We start from the raw sequence: 26,383 nt of genomic DNA on the forward strand, positions 1-26,383 counted from the left end.
TCTCTCTTCTACCTCTTTTACCCGAAGTCTTTCATGTGACAGAAAGTTGCATAGCTTTCTGAGGTTTTAAGGATTTTTTAGATCTCAAGTTTCAGATAAGGAAAATAATGAGCTGTACAAAAAGTAAGAGTGTCAATACATGTCATCTAGCAAGTCTCTGTAGCTCCCTGAGTGGAGGGAAATGGACCTGAACTCAGAGAAATGTAGTTTTATCTTTTCTGTTTGTGTTTGAAAATGATCAAGCAGAGGAGTAAAAGGTAAGGATAAATCTGAGTGACATTACTTCTAGAAAACACAATAATTCAATATGTCTTTTAAAATCTTACTCATTCTAAGGAAGTGAATTAGTCAGGAGGTAAAAAAATACTATGCAACTTTTTCTTAAAATGCTATAATTTGCTATCCCACATTTAAGCCTGCATGAGGAAATGCTCCTTGTGTAAAAGAAACGCTTTCTTCCTGCCTTTCAAATTGTACTTTCTTGCAAATCAACAAATGTGATTAGGAAACACATTGCACAGTGAAAGTGGAATTTATAATTTCTTTAAATTCCATAGGCTGTTTTGCATCTTACTGATACCTGAATTTGCATTTTAGTATTTGTGTGCCTCCTCTGAAGATTGTTACTTGTTGCTTTTAATTTGCAGAGTGGACTGACGCCACTCCACCTGGCTGCTCAAGAGGATAGGGTCAACGTAGCAGAGGTTCTTGTTAACCAAGGAGCTGCTGTTGATGCACAGACGAAGGTACAAACACCACTGTCAACATTTATTCTTTCCTTTCAGGGAGGCATGAGCCTGTAAACTGGACTAGTAATCAATTTCAGGGTGAAACTGAAATAACAGCAGAGGAACATTCCTTGTAATAAATTATTATAGAATATATTCTGAAAACTGAAGATATGTAAACTTGAATGTTCAGTGTTATGTTCAGTCTTTGAGCAGTAAGGTTATTTCTTGACAAATATTTAGATCGATATAGATTTAGATTGTATCCTACTATTGTGTTTCACTGAAGGTAAGTGAGATTGATCTCATTTTTATGTACAGAAACTTCCAGAAAAGCTTGAGCGCTCTCTGCAGAGAGTCATATAATCTTTTACCATATGCATACTCTCATCTGCTTTTGGTATTTTTTACGTTGTGTACTTTCCGTTCATCTGACAGTAGAAACAAAACACAGGAGAACTGTTACTTAAAACATCTGTATTTACAGCAAGAGAAACAATGTAAATGCAGTGTAGGCATTCCTGCTGTTAAGTGGTTAATACTTTTTCCCATGACTTAAGAGACTTTATGGAATGAAGTAGCCTCCTTTCCCTGAGCTGATACTCGCCACCCATAGACATGATTCTGCAGGTAAAGCTGTTGTTCATTTGTAAAGATTACCCCGTACCCCTACAGCTTGACTTAGCCTTCATGACTGGATGCCTCTGAATTTCTAAGCCGCTTCGTTTTGCCATCATAGTGAAGCGAGCTATTTCATCGTATGGGTACATTTCTAGGGAACTGACTTTTTCTGTTGTCCCAAGTTCAGACTAGGACGTTGTTCTGTCACGTTGTCACTAAATATTGCTCTGCTCTACCTTCAAAAATAATATTAGAGATGACACATATAATTCTTGAGGACAAATTTGAAATTCTTTATCACTGTTATCTAATATGAGATAGATATATGCAATGGTGGTCACTGTTATCTAATATGAGGTAGATATATGCAATGGTGGTCCATTTCAAATTTACTGGCCTAAAAATAGTTTTGCCTAAAGGAAATATTTGGACTCCTAAATAAGAGACCTGGCTTTCCAAGGTTCTTGAAGGATGGCTTTTGGGACCCCAAGCAATGACACCTCCCACTTCACCGTATTGGTTTTAAGAGCAATGTTGTGAGTAAATTCCAAGAGCCTGTGTACAAATGGTTTTATGCTCACTAATGGTGTATACGGTGCTCAGAATTAACGACGATGATCTCAGTGTTGATTACATTTGCATTTTTCATGCATTGTCTAGATCTCGGAGTCATTCCTTTAGCTGGGCAAGAAACCAGTTGTGATCAAATACTTGGACTGTAGCTGATCAAATCAGCTAAACGAACCAAGTCTCACAATCTGAACTGCACCCTTTGTGCAAAGCAGCAGCTTTCACAACTCTCTGCTAGGTGTGTGCCACAAGTTTAGGTGCTGTGCTTGCATCCCAGAAATGTCCAGGTGTGTCAGACTGTCCAGCAATATTATCACACTGACATCTCAGAAAGGGCTGAATCCATCATCATCTCTGGCTGCATCTCAGCTGATTATAATCCGTGGCAGAGGGAAAAGTCATTGTTAGGTGATTTTTCTACTGTGTAATTCCAACTGTATCAGCTACTGATTTCAATTACATTATTCTGACATGAGACTGAAATAGTTCTGCTGAAGTCCCAGGAGCTTCTCCAGCTTTATACTTTTGTAACATATCCTCAGCCTATATTTTACGGATGACTCAGTCTGGGTTCTTATCATATGCTAAATCATCCACCGGTAGATGAGATCTGCCCTGATTCATTCTTTGCATGATTTCCTCAGACGTATGTGGTTGCCTTTCTGGAGATAGTTCCTACCTCTTTTGGTTTCTGTAGCAAGACATTGCTGAACCTGCTCTTTTAACTTGGTGAGAGCTGAATTGCCTCCTAGCCCGTACAACTTGTCTGTGAGTATCTGCCTGCCTTTCTCCCACTCTTCTCTGTCCCACAAATAGTAAGTAGTCAAAGGAGACATTTACATTGACAGGTGCAGGCAGTCACGTGTTCCCTTTGCCTGCTCTCCAATGTCCAAATAGGATCCAGTTCTGGACTAGTGGCCTTTTAGTCGCATTAGCATGGTGGAAACATCTGAGATGCTGTCACAGCTGAGAGGCAGGGCATGTTCGTTGGGTCTCAGGGTCAGCCTGGCACCGTTGCACAAGCTCTGTACTGAACTTTAAGCCTGGCAGGGTTGCAATGTGGTGGAGCAGCCATGTGACTCTGTAGAGACACTCAGAAAAGGGACTTCAGTTTCTCATTCAGAGATCTGCTCTGGGTGGAGCTGAATTTCTTAACTGCATCTCTGAAAATTGAACTGGTCACTAGGTAAAACCGTGCACAGGTGAAAAAAATGCAGGCATATTTGACTGTCTGCAGCATGAATCCTGTCATCAGTAATAGTCATATAATTCTAAAGAAGCCAACAGTAAGTCCCTTGTTGTACACCTTCATTCCTCAGTTATATATGTAACTAGTGCACGTAAATAATATTTTCCCCGTACACATCTGCTTCAATGGGATTGCCTGGTAGGTGCCAGGAAATGGGGCAGGGACTCATACGTCAGGCAAGGTCACGGTGTATTTAAGCAGAACTATTTTGTGATGTAACAGGTCACCTGCCTGGGTAAATGTGCATTATCAATCCCGTAGGCCTCTGTGGTGAAGAACACCCGCAATGGCTTGTCCTCCTGCCTACCATGCTCATTTGCCCTCTCTGCTGTAGGGGACTCTCTGCTCCTTAGGAAGAAAGTGCCCACGTGCCTTGCAGGATTGTGTTGGAGAGGAGTGAGCTTGATGCTTATTCACCGGCTTCTGCAGAGTCCCATCTGCTGGGTTTGTGCAGCAGTGAGCCCTCCAGGCTCCGCACAGTCAGCCACATGGAGGTCATCTGCCAGATATCCACTCACTGCCTCCTGTGATAGAAGAGAAGTGCCAATATCCACTCACTGCCTCCTGTGATAGAAGAGAAGTGCCAATATATTTTAGCATGGAATTGTTTCTGGTTAAACTGATGATCGTCTTGAGTTCCTAAGGAAAGAGCTGACAAGCTCTGAACTTCTACAATGAAGGAAGAGTGTTATGCTGTAAGAACTGCCATACCTTGACCTCATGTCCTGTGCAGGTGAAGTTTAGATGATTGGCTTGTAAAATAGCCGCTCTGTAGTTGCAAGCTCTCTTGTTTAGATGGATTAACTGTTCTACAGCAATAAAAGGTCTGTGCATGCTGCCTCTAAAACCAGAGGCACTGGGGAGCAAGGTACTGCAACAGCTGAGTTACTATACTTGCATGTTTGCACGATACTGTCCAGCATGTCCAGTTCAGATTTATTATTTTGGACATAGAGTGGCAGAGATGTGACCATCTGTGCCTTAAAAGTCTGTGTAGCTGCACAGCTTAGAGTGGCATTATATTGGGGATCTCTGCTACCAGCAGTGTTACCACTAACCTGTTTTCTTCTCTCCATTTCACAGCCATTCGCTTTTTTACTTCAATTATTGTGGTCTAGGTGACTGTTCAGTAGTCTTTTTCCTTTCTTTGTTTAGATTCTCTCCTTATCGTATTTCTCATTTTCCCAGGCTAAGTAAGCATCGGTTAGGTCACTCCAGCACAGTATCTGTCAATAGAGGGAGAATACTTAATATTTTAGCAGGCCATTCACCTTCTTGAGCAGGGACCAATGAGCTATCATCTTCCACCTCTGGTACATGTTCTTTAATCATCATTTATATATAACTTACCATTCCCTGTGAAAACATCTAGAGTTCGCAATTCTGACACATGGGAGTTCTTACTCCTGCTCAGGTTCTGAGGCCCATGCACATGATTAGGGTCTTTCAGGTGATTAGAGGAGAAGATTGGGCAGACACACGTTTTATATCCTGATCATACAGCAGGGAAGAAAAAAATCCATACTACAGAAAATCTCCAGTGCGGGAGATTAGTCTGTATGATTGAGATCTGAATGTAAAACTTGTGAGCATTTTCAAAATCGCTGTCAGACCTGAACTATTACAACTGTGGTTCTCTCTTGGGGTGGTTTCCCTCCCAAGAAAATTTTTTCCTTAACTTTGTTCTAGAAAAAGGCGTGAAAGGAACAGTAGCTGCTGGTTTTGAAGTCTGTTCATTGATGGTGTTATGGGATCCTTCTGGTTCTGCTGCATCAATTAACTAAATAGCTTCTAATCCCAGAGCTGCAGGAGTCTGTCTCGGTCAATGGTGAAGAGTAAACAACACTGGTTTAGCGCGCCAGAACTAGTGCTTGAGAGGCCACAAGGCTGTTCCTGTCACTTGAAGATGACATTTTGTTATGTGGTTTTAAACCCAGCCATGTTAGACGGAGTGCCAATTGATAAGCCACAGAAAACACCTTATCTTAATAAGCAAGAAGCAAATAATAGAATGGTGGAAAAGAAGCAACGCTAAAATGCGCTTCGGACGGTGAAGCTTCAGAGCTGCTTCAAAATTAGTGTTCACAAAGGCATGTTAGTGTCCTGCTGCAATGGCAGCAAGTTTTGTCCATTTTGACATGACATTTGTGTGTCTGAATTTAAAGAGTTTTTTATGCTGAAACTCTGTATTATGCAATATCATGCTTAACACAAGGAATGCTCATTTTACACATAATATTGGGAGTTAAATATAAATCTGAAGCCGCGAGCAGATATTCCTTCTATGGTGGTCATGTTGAATGTGTAAATTCTATACTGGTACATGTGATGTTGCTTTTGTTGCAGGGCTTTTGTGCTGGGAATTGGCACGAGTAAATATTATTTCATGGCTCAGCAGGTCTCCACATGTCATTTTTCAACTGTTTATTCCATTCAGTAGTGTTATTGTAGGATACAGCATTGCCATGATAGACTGGCAAAGGAAGACTGCTGAGAGAAGAGTGCTTGTTCAGTCAAGGATGAAGAGCGGGATTTGGAGCTTTGATCTCAGTGCAGGTTGTTTTAGTCAAACAGTTGCCACGCTGCATTTGGTGTTGGGCCTCTGCTGGGGGAATTGATGGTCTCACAGTCCCTGGTTGACGACTGTCTGGAAAATAAAGCCAGTATTAAACTGTCTGTTGTTCCTAAAACTGTAGTATTGGCAGGAGATAATGGTGACTGAGAGGTCATGATGTTCTTTTGCTGGTTGAGTTGGGCCTTTTATTTCAGATTTATTCAGGGCAATTTATTCAGGTGTGCCTGCCTTGTTCTGATAGGAGCCCCATACCAGCCTGGGTGCTACAGTGGTTCATAACAGCAATCCAGTTTTTCCATTAGAATATCTAATTTTCAGATGCAAAAAGAGATAGGAAGGAGGCAGGGAGGGTGGGAAGTGCTATCAAGAAGAACCACGTTTATACAGAATGAACACTCAAATACAGATATCTTCAGTACATTTTCATGGGACATTATCTCTCTCTCCTTGGCTCTTGGTAGGTGCTCAGTTGTTATCAAGACATTTGTGTGGAAATTTCCAGACTAATAATGTGCAATAATGAACTCTCGTAAGGTACTGCAACATGTTAGGCCCTGAATCAGCAAGGCAGTGAAGTGTGTATGTACACACAGGTTTCCCCGTTTCATTCAATCAAGGCTGGATGTCTTTGTGATCTTTGGGTCTAGAGCATTTTCCAGCCTTATCAACAATAATATTGTAGCTTCATTGTCTGACATTTACAGCAGAAAAACAAAAACCGAGCAGCTTGAGAGTCAGCAGGACTAGAAAGATGCAGTAATTCAAGCTGTTAAGATTTATGGTTATTACCAGTGGAGGATATTAAAGTAATTCACTGACATGATAGACAAGGCTTATGAAAATTTCCCTCAAAAAAATTGAAGGGCAAGAGACTAAGGCCTGCTTTGCGTTTGTGTGTTCCATTAGAATTGAAAAGCTTAGTATTTCTGATTTATTTATTTTTTTGGCACTTATTCTTGTGGCTTTTGATAAGCCTTTCCCAGCTGCTAACTCCCATATTGCTGCTCATTCTTTACAACAGCTAGAAGCAGCGTGGCAGCTGACTGCCAGAAGGTGATGTGCGTTAGACCTGTATTAAACAAAAGCCCTGATTTTCTTGGAAGTAACTTTTTTAATATTAGGATGCCTACTAAGTCCTGCGGTGCTTTGCCAGAAAACGTAACTCTGAACCTAGACTGCTGTGCAGAAATGTATATGTTGTAGGACTGGGTTTGTTTGGTTGTTGGATGGGTTTCTTTTAAATTATTAATAGCTTTTGAAGCAAAATATTGTAGCTTCCTGGACACATTACTATAGAGAATGAAAGTAGCAAGCTCAGGTAGCCATGAGAATTCTTCCTTTTACAGTGAATTTGGTTGTGTAATTGCAGAATCTGCCAGTTGGAGTGTTTCAGAAAAGTTAACAGAATAGCTGTTTTCTGTGACGATGTCAGGGTATAAATATAAATGTTATACCTTCCTGAGCTAGAAACAGTTCAATACGGGAATCTGTAGTGTAGCTGAGAAGCAAATGATATCCTTTCTGGGTCTCAGGCATTAAAGGGCATTTTGCTAATTAGTTTTATTTTGACCAATGCCTTAACTACAGACATTGCTGACTACAGACATGAAAGATGTCCTCTGGTGGCTGACGAGGTCTAACATGCCCAGTGAGATGTGACCCGCTGCGTCAGATCTCTGTCACTCTGCTGTCAGTGACTGTGTGCTGCATTAGGCACTGCCTTGTCAAACAGGACGTGACGCGAGATGACCACAGGGGACGGCAAACTTAAAAGAAAGCTCCCAGGCCCCTCCAGGGAGTTCAGACAGGAAACTGGTATTTTGCCACCAGGCTAGCAGGTGCCCACGTTGCTACTGAGGACATACATGATGCCTGAGATACCTTTCTCTGCGTGGTGCAGAGAAACTGCCTTTCGAAACACACACCTCCAGCTGCTGTACCTGACCAAGCCAGCAGCACCAAGAGCTTCAGAGAGTCTCCTCAGCTTCAGGGGAAAATTGTGACCATGTCACAATGGAAATGTCATGATATCTACCATGCATTCGGAGAGGAAAGAGGAAAAGTTTTCACTGATTTAAACAGCAAGCTGGTCAGGAGTGACAAAGAGCATAAATAATTACTCCTCTAGCTATTTATGAAGATACCACATGTAAAACTTTGTATATACCATTTGTAGAAGGAAATCAATGTTGTGCTGCAGTAAATATCTGGGATTTGATAGCTCCTCCTTCAATATTCATTGTTACAGGCTGGAGAGAGGAGCCATTACGGATCACTTCAATGGGAAATTTGAGATCAGTTGGTCTTGGCTCACCGATACTCGCCAGATTTTAATGTTTTACGGTTATTAGCAGGGAGTTCCCAGCAGGTAGCCCTTGACTTTGGATTTCATCTCCCCAGTTGTTTTTATGATGTCTGATTTTTCTTGACCTTGTGTGTCATGTTAAGAGGCCTGTATTTTGAAGGGGGAGAAGGGAATGAAGTTCTTGAATGAGGAGGTTTCACAGTATTTTTTTTTAACTGATATTTTGATAGTTTGGCCATGTTTTAATCTGAGTTTATCTTTGGACATGTAGGAGCAGGGGCCGCAGAAGCTGCGTTTGAGGTACATGGCTGTGAGTATGCTCAGCATTCTGCTGAAGACCCAAGATTCTGGCCAGCTTAGGGAGCCCTGTAAGATTATGATCCCAGGCACTGCTAGGAAGCTATTAGGCCAACCCTGAACTAACAGTAACCATAAGATGAGATCTTAGCATGCAGTTCATGATGATTACATTTTAGCTAGTGCTCAGGCTTTCACCACAGTGCACAACAACTCTGCAGGAGAAGTTCTTTGTAGTCATTTGGCATCTGATCCAATGTTCATATTAAGTCAACGGAAACTTTCATTCTGCTGATGCCAATGGAATTTGGATCCGGCGCTGTTTCTTGCAATGATTAACTCATCCTGGTTGTCAAAGCTAGTAGTTTCTTTAGATGGCCAAGGGTATATAATTAACTAAAGAAAAAATACACACCCTAATTTAAAGTAACTGGCACAGCTAACATCTCCTAGCATGTGTTAATACAACTGAAATTAGGTATTCTTGTATGAAGTAGTATCAGATGCAAAGTAACATGAAAAAAATGGTGTGTCTAAATCCATGGACATTTGAAACGTCCCTCTAGTGGAAATAGTTCACATCTGCCATTTTTCTTTCTTCTGAGTAGCTTTGACCTCATGGTTTGAACATGTGGTGTAGTGCTGGCTACTGAACCACAGACCTTGGACTTGCCTCCTCAGTGCTTTTGACTGGGTTGTCTAACCTGGCCGCACCTCACTGACATGGATGTACAACTGAAGGATGACAGGCTGCAGCTTTTAACTCCCTGTGTGCCTCTGTCTCTTGGGCACCAGGCTTTTCTTCTCAGAGCAGGAAAGCAAAGGCACTTTTTCACCTTTAAACACTGATGAGAGCAGCTGAAGCCTGGTCAATACAAGACCAGCCCATCTTTCAGTGTTTCTACCCACAAGGTTGGCTTTTGGATCTGGTTCAAGATCATTCAATCCCAAGTAGTGTATTTTCCTTCTGGCCATGTGGCTGCTTTGGACTCTACCAGCAGCCAAGCCATGCACCATGGCCACGTTTCTCCATAACTGACCTTTCTGCCACTGGAATTAATGATCTCAGCCAGCCTCACCTCTTACTCTTTTTCTGAAAGCAGAATTCTTGTAGATTAACAGTATTGCACGTTTGCAATGTATATTACCATGCGTTTAGTTTATTTGTGTTCCTCAGATATGATTTTTACAGCCTAGCAATTGATTTTTCCATAAAAACTGTTAATGGAGCATGGAGCCAATACCACATTTGAAGTCCCACGGAGTAGCTAGCAAAAGGACATATTACACTGGCAGTGTAGTTTCATCCTCCTTGCAAAATGGTGAAGCCCTGTGTGAACACTGGCTAAAATGACCCTTCTGGCATCTCAGAGCCCGTCAAGTGGGCCCATGAAACCTGACCTTTAAGGAGAAAGGAATCCGATGACTCACCTCAAAAGAGGTGGAAGCCCATTAATCCACCTCTGTGAGCCAAGCAAAGCATCTGCTGGAAAGCCATCAAGCTGTGATTGGAGGGGGGTTTGGGGAAAAGTGGCTTCTGTCCATGCCGTGGAGAAAAATAGCAAGCGTCCCATTTAGAGGTAGCCATCTCCCAGACTATCCTTTGCACAGCTCTAGATTATGTTTGTTAAGAAAGATGAGATAGTGTTGTCTTGCAGGGAAGATAAGGCAGGAAAAGATAATTACTTCACGAAAGATAATCTAATCATTCCCGATATGTTAAGCATCTCAAGTCAGTCTAATTTTTTCAAAACTGCTAACAGTGTTCTCATGGACTAAGAGATTAGAAAAAGAGCAGCAAGAGCAAGCTTTTCTCCTCTTTTTTTTTTTTGTTGCATTGTATGTTAAATGTTAACTGTTGATTAAAGTGTGTATTACAATTAACAGGTTTCAACACGCTGTTTGACTTATTTTAAATATTTGGGCTTTCAAGTGAGTTCAGAGGCAAAGTAGTGACTCCTGCTTTGCTACCAGGAGTAGTTTTTAAAAACCAGTAGTAACTTTTTAAAAATCTTGTCAGGTTTTTAAGTGATATTCTTCTTGTACTAACTGGTTTTAGAAAAATATCCAAAACGTGTATACTTTAAAAAGTTGTGGTTTTTTACTAGACAAAGTTGTGTTTAGAACATTTGGTGGGGGAGTCCCAATGTTGACAAACAGTTTTAGTCTGTCCACTAGTTATGAAAAGCAAGTAATAGGAACAAAAAGGATACACTCAAGTTTCTCATATTTGCAGTTGCAGTTGCCGAGAAAAAGCTGTTTCTTCCAGTTTGTATAACGCAAGGACAGACACGTGAAAAAATTAGACCTTTCTGTCATAGAGCCTCAACTCACCAGCTGGTGTTCCAGTTTCTGTAGGACTATATTGTTCTGGCAGAGCTGGCAAATCAGTTGCATTGTTTTAGATTTACCTTCCGGGTGTTTCAGTCAGAATGGATGAGCTGCAAATTGCGCCGTAGCTGAGGCAGTCCTCAGCATGCCTGGTTTTTAGAAAGTTGTTATTACTTACTTTTTTTAATTTATTTGGTTGTTATCACACTGTGGGAACACCTAGCATGTGAAGCTCACTGTGCAAGGCATTATACGCACATTTATTTTAAAAGGTGGGCTCTACCCCAGTCTGACCATTGGAGAGGAAGGCAAATCTTTAATCAACGCTGCGTGTGTTGAAGATTAGAGAAGTACAAGGCATTCAGAGAGGTTCACAAAGAACAGGACTTGAATCAACATTCATGAGGTGTGCTTTTTTTTTTTTCCAAGGTTGGAGGATTTTTCATGTAGGCCAAAGAAATAAAGCTTAACAGTATTTTTGCTGTTTCATGGCTTTTTTTTGTCAGGGGACGCGTGGGATGTTCACGTTTACTAATTGCTTACATTCATTCTAGATGGGATACACTCCTTTGCACGTTGGCTGCCACTACGGAAACATAAAAATTGTTAACTTCCTCCTGCAACATTCTGCAAAAGTTAACGCCAAAACGAAGGTGAGTTTTCCACCTCTGCCTCGCTCATTCAGTGGAGGTGGCTTCTGTGCCGTGCCCACTGCAGCCTTTCCCTTTCCCTGTGCCTGCAGAACGGGTACACGCCGCTGCACCAGGCTGCGCAGCAGGGGCACACACACATCATCAACGTCCTGCTCCAGCACGGCGCGGCGCCCAACGAGCTCACTGTGGTAAGTGCAAGGGGAACATAGTGAGGCCGCCACTTCCCCCTCGGGCTCAGCTTTCCCACCCCCGCATAAAGCATTTGAACGAGGGAAATGTGAAAAAAATGTATGTGGTGGAGAGGAAAAGAGCAGAGGAAGCCTATTCCCATCGCCCCCGCATCCTCTATGCCATCATCTCTTCCAAAACTAGAACAGCAAACATATGAAAATCTTTTCATTTTCATCCCATTTCTGTAAAGAGTTAAAAACTTAGTTATATATTTATTTCAGTCAACCAACATGCAAACGTTTATTTGGCCTTTATTGTGCATTCTTCTACGGTTAATTATCAGTTTCTACACTTTTCCTTGCTAACATTCAACTTTCGTTATAAATGTTTCAATTGCTAGAATGGAAACACTGCCCTCGCCATCGCTAAGCGACTTGGCTACATTTCAGTCGTTGACACATTGAAGGTGGTGACAGAAGAGACCATGACTACAATTGTAAGTACAGCTTAATTCAGTAGTGAATGGAAGAATTTTTCCTAAGCCAGTGTATTCAGCTTTGTTTAGTTACATGTCTACTGAGATTTCAGTTGAATTTCCTCCTATTTCCTTTTAGCAGTATGAAGTGGATGTTAAGTCAAATATGAACAATATATTTTTAAGGTAGTAGACGTTATTAGGATGTACACAGAAAGAGTACCAACGGAGCAGAAAATGGACGGTGTTAAATGACTGGTCATAGCTGCCGTGGTTTTCCCCACATCTTGTTTAGGGCACAAAACACATAAATACGGGCTTGTTTGTAATTGAAAAGACTTGCGTAAATAGAAGCTGCTTCTGCCTTTTGGGAGGGTTTGCCAAGGGACTGGTTTATAATGACTTGTATTTGGCCTGAGAAAACCTATTCCAATCTAAAAAGTGGCTGAAATTTACTTAAAAGTACCTCAGTGGGTAGTTTCTGGCGTCTTCTGAAAGATGGTGAAAGGCTGTCTTCTGCACACAGCCGCAGTCAACTCCTGCAGCCCCAGGAATTCATTCTCTGATGTATACAGGAACTCCAGCTTCTCTCTCTGGCCTCTCAGGAAGGCTTATTGCAGCCTTAGCCAGGAGAGATTAAAGGGACTAGCAGTGGTCAAATATTATCCGCTATCAGAAAAATGGTGATTCACAGAATCCAAAATATTTCTCAGAAAGATCTTTTGTTCATTAACGTTTTGACAAATTGCTTCTGTGAGCTGAGGAGCTCCATGCACCACCATAGTAGTAAAGCCAAAATTGAATCTTAAGAACATAAATTCAGAGCATTGGCTCCAACTTTGCTTTTTCCTTTCTGCAACTCTTTTTCTGATTAAAAAGAGGAAAGAGAATTATGTACACATATATATTTTTAGGCATATCAGAGACAGAAAACAGTTACTGTGTGTTCCATGTCTTGTCATCGCCCATTTGTGCCGTCTGCCAGTGCAAGCAGGTGGTTACACTACAATGAGCATTTGGGGTGACAGGCAGATTTTAGCTCTGCTGCTGCATGTGCCTTTTCTTCCTGTGACTTTCCTGCCTGTGGTCTATAATTCAGTAGCTTACAGAAAATCCACGACACAAAAGACAAATTTCAGAACAATAAATTTTAAAGGAATATGCCAGGAAAAAAAAAAAAATCACAGTTTTTTCTTACAGCTTCTCTCTGGGTTTTCTCAGGAACATATTTCTCTCTAGAAAGATTCCAAAATAGTTTTCCACAACCTGAGAAATTTGATGGAGAAGATTATACAGGGTAGCATGAACTTGAATGGTTGCCTAGTATACATCTAGGGAGCTGCAGGAAAAGAAAACCCATGTTTTTAAGCTAAGAACTCCCAATATCACAAAGTCATTCTTAGCTTGTAGAACCAAGAAGCTGGGAGAGTTTCTGTTGCGTAAGATGCAGCAGATCATTTATGTTCTGTAGATGAAGAAGAGTAGGGAGATGGTGGATCAGGCTGTGAATTGTGCTAGAAGAAATGTTAGATGCTGAAAGGCTAATGCTACCCCAAATACCTACTCTCAAGAGAAGCCCAGAAATAATTTCCATTAAAATCAGAATATGCTGCTTATCAGTTACAAGTGTGTAATTGTCAGACTTTGGAAGTCTAGACATGAGATTTGATTTACAACTGAGGGTCTAAAAAACTCAGTTTGACTGATGAGACTTATTTTTTGAGGCTTGTGGCTAAACACTTCCCAAAGGTAAGTTTAATGAAACCAGGGATGAACACAGCTAATTTTACTACAGCTTATACTCAAACACCAATAAAAAAATCCAGTAGTGCCTGAAAAAAAAAAAGAACCCTCCTGTGATTTTGCTAGTTTAACAGCAATAATGTGTTAAAAAGCTTTGTAAGTTCATTCCACAAAATGAAATAAGTGTGAGGCTTTTTATAAGTTTTGTGAAGTTTGAGCATGCAGGACCTCTTCTGCCTATATCAAGTCATGACAGTAGCCCAAGAAACATGAACGGCCAAATGAGGATTCATCAGGTCAGAGAAAAGCTGAAGTATTTTAAAATAAATGAAAATGGGAAATCTATTTCGTCCTCCTGAACTTCTTAGTGATTTCTTGTTTGTATATGAAGATGTAATGGTGGCTAAAAATAATATAATATAATATAATATAATATAATATAATATAATATAATATAATATAATATATATTTATTTTTAGATATATATATATATATATAAAAAAATAAATATAAAAACTCCATAAAGATGAGGGTGGTTTTTGGTCTGGAGTTTGTTTGGCGTTTGGGGTTTTTTTGTTTGGTTGGTTTGGATTTTTTTTGGGTGTGGTTTTTTTTTTTTTTTATTCGACTGTAATCCTTGAATGGTAACTCTGCAGGGTCTCCTGCATGACTTAAAACTTCCCCAGTGCTTGTTGCACAGTTCCCCAGCTGAAGAGTAAAATTTGCGTGCGTGTGTCATTTGTGGGATACACAGGTATCCCAGGAACAGATTTCAGGCATTCGTAACATTTTTTTTTTTTTTCTGCTTCAAATTTTCTTTTATATTGGTCTTAGAGTCTGAATCGCTCTAAACATCAGGATGAAAATCAACCAACCACTTCTGAGTGTCTTTCATGCCCAAACTCCGTAAGGGCAGCATTTAGCTGCATGTGGTTACAATTGTTCTCATTTGTGGGAAAAACACACAATTCATGCTGAGGCACCTCTGGAAAAAAACCACACAGATTGAGCCTGCTCACAAATTGCAGCATTTTTCTAATGACAAAGGATAAATACTTCCCTCAAAGTTTAGTTTAAATAGTGATGTTGTATTCCTGCTTAAAATTTAGATGAGTATTTAAAGAGTTCTTATTAAACTCTTAACATGAAACTCTTTTCAGTGCATTTGTTTCTTCTTTTGATATCTTCATCTTCTAGGTTTTCAGCACATGCTTTTTCTTCTGTGAAAATGTAAATATAGTTTAAAACACAAATATAATATTGCCTATTTCTGTAGTCTATTTAAATGTATAATGCAACGCATCTATAAAAATGAAAGTGAATAAAAAAAATACATCTTGTTTGCTAACTGCAGATAAAAATATGTCCTATCTTGCTTTTAATTTTTAAAATAATTATTATTTTTAAGAAAAATTTACATCCGCACTCTGAAATGATTTTATTTTCTTTCACAGACTGTTACAGAAAAGCACAAAATGAATGTACCCGAAACCATGAATGAAGTTCTTGATATGTCTGATGATGAAGGTACTAAAAAATAAGCCCCTCGTGTTGCATATTTTTCAGTCTTTTGTTGTTTTAAGAAATGTTTGTTTAAAAAAACCAACCACCAAACAGTATTAGTTGGATATGGTCTTTGCACATTCCTTATTGTTTTACATCAATTGTTTTGTTGATGCATTGATAGTCTATGCTTTTATTTAATAATTTTGTTTATTTAAATCATGCAGTTCGTAAAGCCAATGCCCCTGAAATACTCAGTGATGCTGAATATTTGTCAGATGTTGAAGAAGGTATTTGTGCATTTTTGTGTTGCAGTGATATTTTAACTTAAGCCTCTTCCTTTTATCTGTCTGAAAATTAATCCTTTCAGATAATTTTCTTATTATCCCACTAACAATAATTTATGCTTTACAATTAAGAACACTTTCAAAAATTTTTTGAGCTATTGCCGATAATCCTCTAACTTTTTCTGAATTTCTTACTCACAATTTTTAATCAAATTACCTCTGCTTTCCTGGAATAGTCCTTTTGCTGCTGCTTCTGTAAAGTGGAGAATTGTTTTATTATTGTAACTGAAAAAATTAAATATTGGACAAAAGGGTCAAATATCAGAATGCTTTGGAAGAAACAGCTGCCAGTGAAAGTGAACAGCAGAAGGAATGGGTTTATTGGGTGGTTGGTTTTTTTTTAAATTGTGATGTGAATTCAGCTCTCAAATGGTTGATTTACATTGATAGCGGACCCTTAGCTTGGAAAGAAGTATTTTCAGGGTTTTTCAGTGTTGGTTTGTTTTTTTTTTTTTACATACTATTTCACTCAAGACATTCAGTAAAAACACATCAGATTACTTTTGCCCTGAATAAAGACGGTGATGCGTTGGACTCAACATGTTGGTGTTTGTTAGTATTAAGGAAGTACCTCATAGCTGAGAGTTCATCTGTACCATCCTGCAGTGACATGAAATGTGGCAGTGAGTGGCAATAAAGTTTTCAGTGCCTTTAAGTAAGCCTCCTGAGCTATGGGCACGAGCACCCTGCCCGTCCCAGCTGACTGCTCAGTGCTGGGCAGGTTTGATGTGGCTTTGGTGGTCCCCAAGTATTTAAAACTCCTTTGGCAACTGCTTCCCTCCCCTCCACAACATGCCCTGTTAGGTCACACCTCCTCTGGTTTGGATGTGCAGGAGTCTCTGCGAATTTCACCAGGAACTGCGGGATTCCAAAGGCCAGTACGGGATTAGGTTCCCAGGTGACATTCAGAAATGGGAAGGTCTTGAGTTGATGAAGAGGACGACAGTGTCCTGAAGGTGCTTTTTTGTGTGTGTCCCGATTCACTTGCATTAGAACTGCAGATTTTTCTTCTCTAGTAGGAAAACAAGTGACTGGGTTCAATTTTGTTGTGCTTATTTAGTTAATCTCTCTTTCTTTGTTCCTATTGATATATTTACTTAATTTTTATAGCATTTAAGCAGCAAGGTGTAAAAGCTATTTAGCAAAGTTCATTGTGTGCAGCTCTTGTTTAATTCATGCATTGAGGCTTTTGGTTTGTTTTCAGTTTGTTATTGTGTTCCTATTGCTACAGTTCCAAATGGAGAGTGTTCTTATCATACACCTGTGTTTTCCAAATAACTCTTTTAGGCTTATTGTACTGCTCAAAATACTGTATTTTTTTAACTGACTGGAACACTGGTGCATAATAGTGTTAGTCAATAGAGCATGAACTATTGCCATATCCCACTGCAGAGCATGTGGCGAGGTACGGATGAGGAACACTCCTATATGGAATCTGAATATAAGAACCAAAGATGTAAAATGTGTCTTTCAATGTACGGGATCATTTTTAAGGCCAAATCTGTGGAAGGCTTTTGTAGTCACTAACTCTCAGTTTAACAAAAAACAAACCAAATCAAAAATTAAGAGTGCAGGTGTAATACAATCAATTCCTTGCCTAGAGTCTGTATTCCGCACCCATGTTGTGACTAGGGGAGCTAAGAGACTGGCTTATATACAACAGGGTCATTTTCAAACCTAACACTGAAAGGGAGCTTTCAAATCAAATAATAGGTATTTTATTAATGTATGCTGAAACATTCCCATGTGCGAGGCATGTGATGAATTACAGGCTTTGAGGTAATAACCACTGGCCTGTCTCTCTTTCCTGACTTGCACATGTCTAAAGACAATATACCAGTGTCCGTCCCTGCGACTCCTCCATGTTGATAGGGTATTTATATACAATGCATCCACTTACGCCAGTTGAAATAAATATGTTCAAGATGGCTGGAGCACCTCTGCTATGAGGACAGGCTGAGAGAGTTGGGGTTGTTCAGCCTGGAGACCTTATAGCAGCCTTCCAGTACCTAAAGGGGGCCTACAGGAAGGATGGGGAGGGACTCTTTATCAGGGAGTGTAGTGATAGGACCAGGGGTAATGGTTTCAAACTGAAAGAGGGGAGATTTAGATTGGATATTAGGAAGAAATTCTTTACTGTGAGGGTGGTGAGACACTGGAACCGGTCGCCCAGGGAGGCTGTGGATGCCCCATCCCTGGAAGTGTTCAAGACCAGGCTGGATGGGGCTTTGAGCAGCCTGGTCTAGTGGGAGGTGTCCCTTCCCATGGCAGGGGGGTTGGAACTAGGTGATCTTTAAGGTCCCTTCCAACCTGAAACGTTCTATGATTCTATGGTAATGCACTCTGAGAAATCTCATAGCCAGGGAGCTGATTTCCAAGTGAGAGAAGGGCACAAATTTGCCACCCAAATCCAAGCTCTCTTTCACTTGGCTAACATTCATGTCATCAGCCAAGACTCTTCAGCCAAAACTAGTTTAATGATTTATCAATATACCACAATCCTCAATGTTTCTTGAGGAGACTCAAGGAGTCTCAGAGCTCAGAGACAAATGTCAGGAAACTGTTTCCCGGCGTTTATGTCTTGCTGTGCCCGCTAAATAAGTATTTACATGGAAATTGTGTAACTGCTCTTCACTGCCGAGGATGGTTTAGTTTGGAGTCAGACTGGTTGAGAGGAAAGACCTTTTCTTCATTTTCCTAGACTACTCTGGCAAATCTGCCCACATGAGGTTAAATGCTGGGAAACTGCTACACCGCAAAACAGAAATGGTGTTTTTTTGAAAGATGTGAACATGATTTTGTGGGGGAAAAAAATGCAGGTTCATCTTCATATGTAGCAGAAAGTTTGTAGAAGAATATAGAGCAATTCCAATGCACACTGAACATGTGCTCTGCTTTTATTTTTAAGGAGATTGCAAATCTTATAAATGTGAAACCTGAGACTGCGAGAACTGGGTCTTTCCTCTTACTGTCTCCAGATGTGAGCTCGCACCCCATGCCCTGTGCAGCTGGGAGCCCCAGCGGTGCGACCTGCGGCCGTGGGGCTGGTGGGGAGCCAGGAATCAGCCATGCTAAAGCACAGCCCGAGCCATCTGTCGGAGCCCCCTCCTCTGCGGTCGCATGCGCAGCCTCGGAGCATCCCTCCCGGCGGGTGCAAGGGTTTTAATCTGGTGGAGGATGCCAGGGCCCTGCTGCGACTGCCGCGTCCCAGCAATGAACTCTGTCACGACAGCCCACCCCCCCCCCACCCAAGCTGCCCTGTTATCCCAGAGGTGAAGGGAGAGCAAGCAATGGAAACTGCTACAGAGGGGTGAGACTATGTGAGCAGTGAAGGGAAAAAAATCCAAACAAAAAAAACAGTTCAGGTGTTGAGAATTTAGACAATCATTGTCAAGAAAACACTTAGCGTTGAGCTTTTAGGTTTTTTTTTTATTTGGTCTTCAGTAGATAACAAACTCTTTTGGGTGTAAATAAGGACACTGTTTTAAACCTATTTAATGGAGATTCCTCTCTCAGTAGGATTAAGTATCATGCTAATCAATTCCTGGCAGATTAGACAGATGTCCTAATAGGGCATGAGTGCACACTGCCTGATCCCCGAGTAGGTGCTGAGGTACAGCAGTTTAAGTCAGGGCATCCCCATGCATGAAAGTCTGTTATCGATCATTTTCGGAGGGGTTGATTTATTATACTTTTATGCTTAGAGTTTTCTGAGTTTCTTTGTCTCCATCAAATTTTACAGATTCATAAAAGTTTCAGCGGTTTGGTATTGGCTCTTCTCCATACTTGCAGGAAACCAAAACCTTGGCTCCAACTATGGAAGCATCCTGCTTTTCCCTGTGGCTGTACCTCTTCTGCCGTCAGGCAACTCTGGACAGGCCGTGACGAGGGAGTGGTGAAAGCTTTGGGGATCTTTAGCAAAGCCAATGACAAATGCCTATTTGGATCCCAGGCTATGATTAAATTTTGTTTGGGACTCTTCCCCAAGCCACACGATGCCTTCTCTCCTGCTGCCAGAGAGCCTGTATTTCTCACCGGCCTCTAAAAAGAGCACCTACCCTGTACTCTTGCAATTCCCAGCTGTAGGAGACGTGCTGAGGGACCAGAAAAATGGGAAAAACATGGGAAAAGGTGATAAAAGGCATGGAAAAGCTTCTTGGGGAGAAAAGAGTAGAGTAGGACAGTCTATCCCAGGAAAAAAAGCTGAATGAGGAATAGGCTATAATGTATAAAATAGTGGGTGGCAAAGTGTGCAGTAATGCTCGCTGTCTCTCCAGAAGTCCAAGAACAGGGGGCATTGGTGAAACCAGCAAGATGCAGATTCAGCTTGAATTAAAAGGGCTGCTCTTCATGCAACAGGTAGTTGAATTGTGTGACTCCTTTTACACATCCTTGGTGTAGGGAACACAAAAAGTGAGTTCAAAGTGTAATTGGGAGAACTTAAAAAGGGGGGGAAAAAAATACCTGTTCATTATACAAACCTCTTGCGGCTTTAGAAAACGTGTGCTCAAATCACTGCCAGCTAGAAAAAGGTCCCGGAGGACTTCCACGGCTTCATATTCTTATATTCTTCTGTGAAGTGTGGCTGCTGTCAGAGATAGAGTATACCAGAATGGATGGGCCTTTGCTTTGACCTACTGCTGCTATTCTTTCCTGCATTTTGAATGGTTTCCTGTACTTGTGGGCTGTGTTTGCCCATTCTTAACAGGGCCATCATCTTTCTTCAACATGTAACATCATGAAGGGAAGGATGGCAATTGCAGCAAAGCAATGCAGCCTTCTCTTTCTTTGGTGTTTTTTCATCTGTGCCTCACTGCACGGGTGTTTCTCTACTGTTTGTGTGCAGAGATGAAGTTTTTCATCACTTTTCCATGGGACCTCTCTCTGCAGGAATATAGTGTGCTGAGTGTTACCTGAAACACAGAGGATTAGGCTGCGGCACCTAATTAAACAGAGCGGGATTGCTGAAACGTGCACCACCCATTTTGCTCCAGCCTCCCACGATCACAGAACAATGTCTGGAATTCTTTGAAATTACCACTCCTAGATGCAACTTTTCCTTTGATGAGAGCATTTCATCAAAGTAATCCTGCTCTGGCTGGATAAGCTGCAGAGCAGGATAACATCTAATGTATTTTGCAGCTCAACTGGAGTAACTTTTTATCATTCCCTACCTTGCCTATGACAAATGACGCTCCTAGAGAAAGTGCCTCCTCGGTTCCTTACAGTGGTGCAGCGCTCGTCTGCAGGTGTTGTAAGGGCAGAAGCTTCCAAACCTTACTGGTCCAGTTAGTTGCTTAAAGTTGCCCAGTACCGCTTGACCCCCTCTGGGCCACTCCACCGCCTCCCAGGCTGCAGGTCGTTTTTCCCAAGCACCTACATTTTCTTTCTCAAGAGCCTACATTTTCCCTCTGGACACAACCACCCCACGCTGGGGGGCGGAGAGGGAATGGGGTCGGTCCCCTCGGAGCAGCTGGTGCTCAACTCCCGCCTGCGCCCCCCGGGCGCAGCCCTGCTCCCCGTCCCCCCCCCGGGGATAGAGGCGGGGGGGAGGCGCCGGCCCCAGCCCCGGCGGCGGCGGGCGGAGCTCAGCGCCCGTTCCCGCAGCCCCGCGCTCCCTGCTCAGCCCCCGGTATCGAGTTACAGAAAAACTACACCCTCGCAGCACCCCTATTTACATACAAATAACTGGAGTGCCTGCGTTTATGTCACCATTCAAGAGGCTTGCCAAGGGAGGCTGTAATCCAATCAGCAGAAGCTTTAAAGGGATGTCTGCAGAGTGATTAAAAGGGGATTTTTTTTTTTTTTTTAAAAAAACTGTAGTCGTTATTTTTCATTTCGTTTCATATTTGCAAAGAACTTTGATCTGAGTTGAGAGGACAAAGATGCATATGTCCTAAAATACATACGAAGAGATCAAGATGTTAAGAAGATCTCGGTTGTTGTGTGGAAAACGAATATGACCCACAGGGATTAGTTTGCTTGTGCTGGTTTGGAGATTAACTCTAAATCACTGCTTAAGGACTAATAGGACTAATAGGAATTCTTGGAAACATCAGGGAAAAAATTCTTATAGACCAGACTGGTGAAAATGGCTTTCCAAAACAGTAAGACTTTTTAAAGTTTAACTTAATATATAAATATATAATGTTTCTGTTTCTGGTTTTGTTTTGTTTTTTTTTTGAATGCTTTCTCGTATATTATGAACATTTGGGCTTTTAAACTGTTACTTAAAATACTGGTTGTTGCTGGGCTGGAGGAGAAAGTTACTCTGGTTGTTTGCCGTTTGCAAAGCGGTAGCTGAAGGGATATTTTTAGAATTGATTGTTAGTTTAAAACCAGAGCTCGCCTGTGGTTTCCTGAGTTAAGTGAATGGAAACTAGTCTAAACTTCTTGAATGAAAGTGGGAAACGTGTAGCTGGGGCTGGGGAGTCACTTACCGTCCAGAACACGCTGTTAAACTTCTCTGTTGTGCAACTTTTACACACCTAAAATGCGTTCACAACAAAGGAGGAGAGCGTGGATGCAGGCAAGTCATGAGTTTATGGGGAGCTCTGTGCTGGCGAGGGAACGGAGGGGGTGGTGGTGGGGGGGTGGGTAGAAAAAAGGATCCTACAACCGCAAAAGGCATATTTTGGACTTGCTCTGTCAATGCAGGAATGTAGGTTTGCATGATGTAATGGTATGCAAATGCTCCCAGCGAGAGTCAGCGCTCCCTTAACCCTTTGCGGCGCCTGCCCTCCTCTCTGAAGATTTAACTTTCTTTCCTTTCTTTTTCTTTTCCTAAAAAAACCCCTGATCAGCGCCTTCTTTGTGGATGCCCGTGTCTCCCGTGCGCCTGGCGCTTTCCCATGGGCTGCCCGTGCGGCGCGGGGGTGGGCTGGGGCTGCCGGGCTCTCCCTCGGGCAAGGCTTTGTTCCGCTCTGCCCTCGCCCCCCGCCGGGCTGGGCACCCAAGAAGCTGCAGGAAGTACTTACCTTCAGCAAATCGACCTGGGAGTATGAAGCGGTTCATTAAAAAAAAAAAAAAAAAAAAAGTAGTAAATCCCCTCTTACATTCAAACTTGCAAAAGTTATTGAGAAGCACCTAAGGTGGAAGGCAGGCCTTTTCTTTTACTCTGCATCCATTCAAGCTCGCTGGGCTTTTCAGTACTGGTGGGCAAACAGGCTGTCTCGCACGGCCAAGTATTTTTTATTTTTGTGTACAGAATGACCTGACTTTAGTTTGTCAGCTTGGGCTTTTTGGTAAGGAAAGCAAAAGTGAGTGCAACGGTGCAAAGTACAGAAGAACCCTTTAGCTTGCTTAAGCGATTGGGCAAAAGTCATCCCCTCGTATAACTTTATTGGATTTACGTCAAGGTGGAATTTTGCTTCTTACGTTTGCCCCCAATAAAAGTCTTTTCTCAGGCGCTTCAGAGGGTGGATAATTGACGTATGACATGGAAAGAGCCTTAGGGAAGGTGGGGGTGACGGGATTGATTCCTTGTTGGCGAGCAGAGGAGGGCGTTATGACTTACTAAGCACACAAACACTTACAATACGTGTAGCTTCTGATTTCAGCCTGGCTTTTGCACTGGCAGGTGAGGATGCAATGACAGGTGATACGGACAAATACCTCGGACCCCAGGATCTGAAAGAGTTGGGAGATGATTCTTTGCCTGCTGAAGGATACATGGGCTTCAGCCTGGGAGCCCGCTCTGCCAGGTATTCTATTTGCTGCTTCTCGTGTTTGCATGTCACCACGGTTACAAGTTTTTACAAACCAAGCCTGCTCTTTCACACAAAGCTGGAGTCTATTTCGAAACAAAGTAGAGGGGGTGTACTTCCGTGTTATAATAATACTGCGCCTTTAAAGCATATGTTCATTGCAGTTTTATTTCATATTCTTTATTCATGTCAGCTTCTTATGGCAATGAGACAGAAAACTATTCACTTTTTCTGGTATCTGCTCATGCTCTGAAGATCTCCAAGGCACCTCTTTGCTAGCAGTTTGCAACTGGTCTAGAAACTGATCTAGAACAGCCAGAAAACCAGGTTTCTTTTCACTACCACTGGTCAAATTGATACTCACATTAGAGTGTTCCTTAATGGACTAATTTAGCTGAAGAATGTAAATGCCAGAAAAACTGAATGACAATCATTTTGCTATTTTGGTGCTTTAATTTCTTTAAAGTGAATAATCCAACTGAGATAGCCCATAAAAATAAAAAAAAAAAAATAGAAAAGCAGGTGTACCCTAAATTTGTCGTAGGGTTTCATTTGACAGGGAACAGATTACATGTTACAGAAAACAGGCCAAAGTTTCCGTGAAGCTGATAAATTACTGTAAACTTAATATAATATCTGACTAATGTTGATTTCAACTCAGGTGTTGCTAGATCAACGTTTTAGATTTCATTTTTGAATCTTGCTAAAGCCTGCACCGTGCGTTGCTCAAAACAATTAAAGCTGTATGAGCAGAGATTAATTCCACAGTTGTGGATTTGCAACGTATTTACTGACAGTTGAATCGTACTGAAGCTAATAATTAAACCTCATAAGCTGGAGCCCTGAGGACTTTTTCCTATGCTGCAGTTTAAAGATCTGTTTTAAAAAGTGAGTTCATTGTCTAACAGTGAATGGCAACTCCCATAAGGTAAAGCTCAGATGTCTGCCCTTCAGTCTTGTTTGTTATGGTCGCATTAGAAAAGCAAGCAGGCAGTGCAAATTTGCTCTTTAGTAGTCCCCAGCCATGTTTTGCTTCACTTACAATTTTTAGGTACGCTAATAAGTATTTATGTGATAATACATTCATGAGGAATACCAAAATGCATTTAAATAATCCATTAGCTAGCAAAACAGATCTAAAGGGAGAATCTTATGTAAACTGAATTAACAAAGCTGACATGCTGCTTTTAAACAGCAGTTGGTGTGAGCAAGGTCATCATCCAGCACTATCAGATGTGGTCAGGTCTGAAGTACTGCGGTGATGGTGGAGAGGGAGCGCGCTTTGTGTACAGAGCGTGACACTGATTTACTGGGCACCTTTTACTCATTACAGAACCCTTCCTGCGCACCTCTAAGGTCTCACTCTGCAAGTGGGAGAGCAAAATTTCACATGCAAGTTCTGTTAGGTACATCTGAGGGTTCAACCTCATTTTGTGCCTTCTTTGAGAGAAATCTAATATTCCCCGTGCTTCTGATTTTAGCGGTGCCATTACTATTTGTTGCTGCGTAGCTCATTTTTTACATTGCACATGTTATGCTCAGAGGAGACAAATACAGCGTTTTTCCTGTAAAGTATTTTATTTAGCAAAAAGTATTCTGTGGATGTATCTTACTACTGATTCTGAGTGTAACATTAAGAAATAAACACATTAAATATATAAACCACCCAGCCATAACATCTTGCTTTTCCCGTCTGATTCTTTGCTTTCTATTTCTCCTGTTTCTTTTCCACTGTAAATTGCTTTAGTCCAAAAGTCAGGTAAGAAGGCATGGCATCGTGTTACATCTTTCTGCTGCTGCCATTGCTCATCTTCATTTTATTCAGCATTGGAAAGTGACATGCTTCTTATTTTTTTTGGGGGGTGGGTTGTGGATCCCTCTGTTATAACAAATATAACTTGATTTCTTTATGCCCTTTATCATGTAAAAGTCTGCTTAACATATGCCTACAGTGTGTAATTAAGATCCCAGTTCTGCTTCCAACACAAGGAGGAACGTGTGCTAAGGGACTAGAAAAGTTTGATTAACAACTACAAACTGCATGAGACAAGTTGTAGAGTTTTGAGTCTGAAAAGTGTTGCTAGTTCAAAAGTGTAATATGTTGTTGGTTGTTGCTTTGTATTAATTCACATTTTTTACTACTTTATTTTTTTTGTCACGTAGCAAGCATGTCTAGGCCTGCAGCATGTTTTTAGCACATACCACAATGTATCTTCCAGGGTTAAGTGTAACACGCTCCTACAGTGATTTAATTGCAACACATTCAGAGTGATCATAGTTATTTCTAAAGAGTCTAACGTGCACAAAATAATCCCCAAAGTATTGGAATCTGTATTTAATCATCAATAAGGAAATTTCTTTTGTTTTTTCTTTCATTGCAAAATTATTATCTTTTTTTTCTAACGAAAGGAATAGCTGGAGTGTTTATAACAAAGTCAAAAGTGGTTCAGCCACAAAGAAAACCACACCACATAAAAGTTGCTCCTAGTTAGACCTGCTTCAGCAATCTGAGCCATGTGGGCAGGCGCTGGAACTTACCCACAGCTCCCCCGGGACCTGCCCTCATGGGTCTCCTTTCAGGATTAGGGCGTGAAGACGTTTATCAAAGTTCATCTAAATACTTGAATACACTTTTCTGCATTTATTCTAAAGCCATGGCATTATTGCCAAAGCAGTGAACATCTGTTGTGATTTTGCTTATGTATATTGTAGGGAAGGGGATATTTAACTACAGTCAAATACTTATCATTCCATTTTTTCCCTTGTACTTACTTCACAGATTGTGTATATTTTGCCATCTTGTGCTATCCCTGGAAGTTGCATGTATTAATTTTTTTATTTTTATTTTTTTGTTCATCTCATTGTCATCTGCACTTTCTATGATAAATGGTAAATACAACAGCCTCCGCTCCTTCAGTTCGGATAGGTCCTACACGTTGAACAGAAGTTCTTATGCCCGAGACAGCATGATGATTGAAGAACTGCTGGTACCAGCAAAGGATCAGGTATGTGCTTGCGTCTCTGCCACCAGGTATTCCTTCTTCGCATTTATAGGGGATGACAGTCTGCAGCACACAGCTCTGCTTGCAGACATTATCACTACTCTAA

The 26,383-nt window shown here is 41.3% G+C and overlaps 1 protein-coding gene across 11 annotated transcripts in view; it reads left to right on the plus strand.

Moving 5' to 3' along the window:
• The window catches only part of ANK3 (ankyrin 3), a 382,298-nt gene that overhangs the window by 284,627 nt on the left and 71,288 nt on the right, over positions 1–26,383 (plus strand). For all 11 annotated transcript variants that reach the window (XM_054206394.1, XM_054206393.1, XM_054206384.1 and 8 more), the window contains 8 exons: positions 648–746; positions 11,231–11,329; positions 11,419–11,517; positions 11,901–11,996; positions 15,174–15,246; positions 15,450–15,512; positions 23,149–23,272; positions 26,178–26,280. In XM_054206394.1, the coding sequence (XP_054062369.1) occupies positions 648–746; positions 11,231–11,329; positions 11,419–11,517; positions 11,901–11,996; positions 15,174–15,246; positions 15,450–15,512; positions 23,149–23,272; positions 26,178–26,280 (756 nt within the window). The remainder of the gene's footprint in view (positions 1–647; positions 747–11,230; positions 11,330–11,418; positions 11,518–11,900; positions 11,997–15,173; positions 15,247–15,449; positions 15,513–23,148; positions 23,273–26,177; positions 26,281–26,383) is intronic.

Source organism: Rissa tridactyla, chromosome 6 (assembly GCF_028500815.1).
Source record: "Rissa tridactyla isolate bRisTri1 chromosome 6, bRisTri1.patW.cur.20221130, whole genome shotgun sequence".
Lineage (NCBI taxonomy): Eukaryota > Metazoa > Chordata > Aves > Charadriiformes > Laridae > Rissa > Rissa tridactyla.